The following is a 3,375-nucleotide window of genomic DNA, read 5'->3' on the forward strand; positions in this document are numbered from 1 at the left end:
CATTTGGCAAAAGAGAATTCCTTTTTAAATCAAAACAATACTTGGCCAAATGACCAAAACGACCACAATACTTGTAAATTTTGTTATACTTGTGTGCATAGAGAATAGATTTCTTGAAAACAATTTTGTGGGACTTTGCACACAAGTCCATAAGCTTGTTGTTATTAACAATGTAAGTTTTTATTGTTGAATCTAAAGAGGATATTCTACTTTTAACATGATTCAACTCATTATAATCCACACAAGCATTGTTGTTAGAAGTAGAACATGCATGATCAATTTTAAAAAAAATAACCTTTTTTCTTATGTTCTCAACTTCTAACATAGCATCACATTTAGCATGAAACAAACTAGCATTTTCTAATTTTAAATTTTCATTGTATTCTTTAAGATTTATATATTCATTTGCAATGAGATCAAACTTAGTGGCTAGTATTTCATGAGAGGATTTTATTTCGACATGCTTGCTAAACTTAGTGGCTAGTATTTCATGAGAGGATTTTATTTCGACATGCTTGCTTTTTAAGTTAATGTAGCTACATTGCAATTTCTTATACTCATACATCAACAATTCATAACCATATGCGAGTTCATCAATAGTAAGATTATTTTCGTTTCTAGGACTATCACCTAGTGGCCGTGTGCATGATGAGGCTCCTTGTGAACTTGTAGAAGGAGCCGCCAAAGATCGTCGGATCGCCTTCAAGTTCCCTTGATGTGCTTTAAATAATTTCCAAATTGCATAAACACTATCAAAATGAGAAAATTCGTTAGAAATACATGGACCAAAAGCATTATGCATAAATTCTAACACTAACTTGTTCATTGTGAATAATTTCTTGTCATGTTTGCTCCACTTGGATTTCTCCGAAGTGGGCACAATATAAGCATTGTCAATAACTTCCCACAAATCTATGTTTCTAGATTCAACAAAAATTGTGAATCTACAACACCATTGTTCATAAGGAAAGTTACTATATTTAGGAGCAATATTTATATCGTAGCCTACACCAAACTTATCCATAATATATGAGCAAGCGAATTAAATAATATCAAAATAAGATTAACAACAACATTAAAGCTTGGACCGTTAACTCAAGGCGGTTAAACCTTAAATTAAGAGCACCAAGCTCTGATACCAATTAAAAGTATCTTAAAGCCACTAGGAAAGAACCCTAGAAGGGGGTGAATAGGGTTATTGCTAATCTTATTACATATTAATGCCGATTAAAATTATTTAACAAATATATCCTAACAATATTGATATTCAATTTGATATATGCAAGGATATATGAACAAGAGTAAATAAACAAACGATAGTACGCAAAGATAAATACAAACACAAGATATGTTCACGGAGTTCGGACCTTCCGTCCTACATCTTTGCTCCCCACTTGATTTTTAAACATCTTCTAAAAATAGCAAATAAAATCAGAAAAATGTAAAACTTTGGAAAATAATTGTAAACATGATAATATACATGTTATAAAAACTTGTTTTCAAAAAACACCTCCCAAAAGAGAAATCTCTTCATTTTATAAAATAGTCCAAAACATGTAAATGAAAAACACTTGTTTTTGACATTGGATATAAACCATGTTTTGAAACTTTATAAACTGATTTATATATATATATATATATATATATATACATGGAAACCAAATAAAATGTATGTGTATATGATATTGAGCTTAGAGTACTTAACACACATAATATAAAACCTAAACTAAATTACCCAAGCTTGATAGATCTTCAATATAGCTCCACTTGGTAAACTGTGCGGATGAAGCTTGAACTTGGATCTTGAACTTGAATTATATTGGTTCAACCACTATTCCGCCAACCTCCATTGGATATGATCATGAATGCTCGATTCCATCCATCCTCCAACTTATTGTTTGTCTGGAATACCTAATAAGAAAACATAAATACTTGACAACCAATATTAGGAATTGTTTGTAATCATCAAAACAAGATTAGAAGATGTAGGCTCATAACATGAGACCTAACAGATTCATCTCCTCAGATTCAGTCTTCAAATTTGGTAAGAATTCCTGATTCTAAAGGCTCTAGTTCAGTTCTTAATACTGTCTCTGGTTCTGTTTCTTTGAATCTGAATGATGAAGGAATTAGATCTGGAATTTTGAGATCAAACTCGATAAGAAATCTGGATCAAAAGGCTCTAACTCAGTTCTTAATTCTATTTCTTTGAGTCCTGCCAAGACGAGTAATGACGAAAATAGATCTAGAATTTGGAGATCTAATTCTATTCTTGAGCCGGTTTTCAATGTTGTTGGTTTTTGTTCTGGTAAATCTGGAGCTGCAAATTTTTTAGGATCAAATCTTGTAAATTCAGAATCTGTTTTAGAATCGGATATTGTTTCATTACAAACTGAAAAGAGAAATATTGTTGTAGTAGGATCTGATGACTTGGTTCATCAAAAAAAAACTCTGATTCTAGTAAAATTAACAATGAGAATTCAGTTCTCCCTCCATTAGAGTCTGTGAATGATCTGACCATTCATGTTCCTGTTAACAATGCTAGCAAGAGTTGGGTAAATCTCTTTGCTGATAATAGAAAACCTAGTACTAGTTTGGAATTGAATTATGTGACACCAGTGGATAAGGATGCTGTGATTTTTGAAGATGATGAGTGGAATGAATGTGCTTCTATTTGGCAATTTTCACTTATAGGTCAGGTAGTGGGGCTTAATGTCAAATACAAGGCCATGGAAACATTTGTTCATAAGGTGTGGGCTCATTTGGAAATTCTAGATGTTTGTCTTCTTTGGGATGGAGTATACATGTTCAAGTTTAAAAATAAGAAAGAAATGTGTGGAATACTTGAGAACGGACCCCGGTTTTTTGGGTCTAGACCTCTTCTTCTAAAACCCTGGACAATTGATGAAGAATTTGATAGATATAAAGATAACACCTATCCTATGTGGATACAACTGCCTGGTTTGAGACTAAATTTGTGGAATGCTAAGAGTATTAGCAAAATAGTTAGTGTCATTGGTAGGCCAATTACCACTAACAAGCTTATAACTAATAGGCAAAGATTAGCATATGCCAGAGTCCTAGTTAAAGTGAAAATGCCCTCACCTCTTCCTGATCAAATCTCAATTCAGGGACCAAATGGTAAAATCTTCTCTTAGAAAATTAACTATGAATTAAATCCAAGATGGTGTGAATTTTACAAGGTGGTGGGGCATGACTCAATTTATTATAAGAGACAGCCTAGAGTCCAAAAATGGATACCACACGAGAAAAAAATTGTTATACCTAATATGGTTGACAAAGGAAGAGGCTCAAGAAATCCGGAAGTTGCTCAGGCTGATTCAAGTATGATCACAAACCTAGGAAATCAAAGAA

The 3,375-nt window shown here is 32.7% G+C and overlaps 1 protein-coding gene across 1 annotated transcript; it reads left to right on the top strand.

The window, feature by feature from the left end:
* LOC109821250 lies at positions 1,999-3,158 on the top strand. The gene is made up of 2 exons (XM_020387431.1): positions 1,999-2,044; positions 2,485-3,158. Exons 1-2 carry the CDS (start codon positions 1,999-2,001, stop codon positions 3,156-3,158), a joined length of 720 nt encoding a protein of 239 aa, XP_020243020.1.

Source organism: Asparagus officinalis, chromosome 8, assembly GCF_001876935.1.
Source record: "Asparagus officinalis chromosome 8, Aspof.V1, whole genome shotgun sequence".
Lineage (NCBI taxonomy): Eukaryota > Viridiplantae > Streptophyta > Magnoliopsida > Asparagales > Asparagaceae > Asparagus > Asparagus officinalis.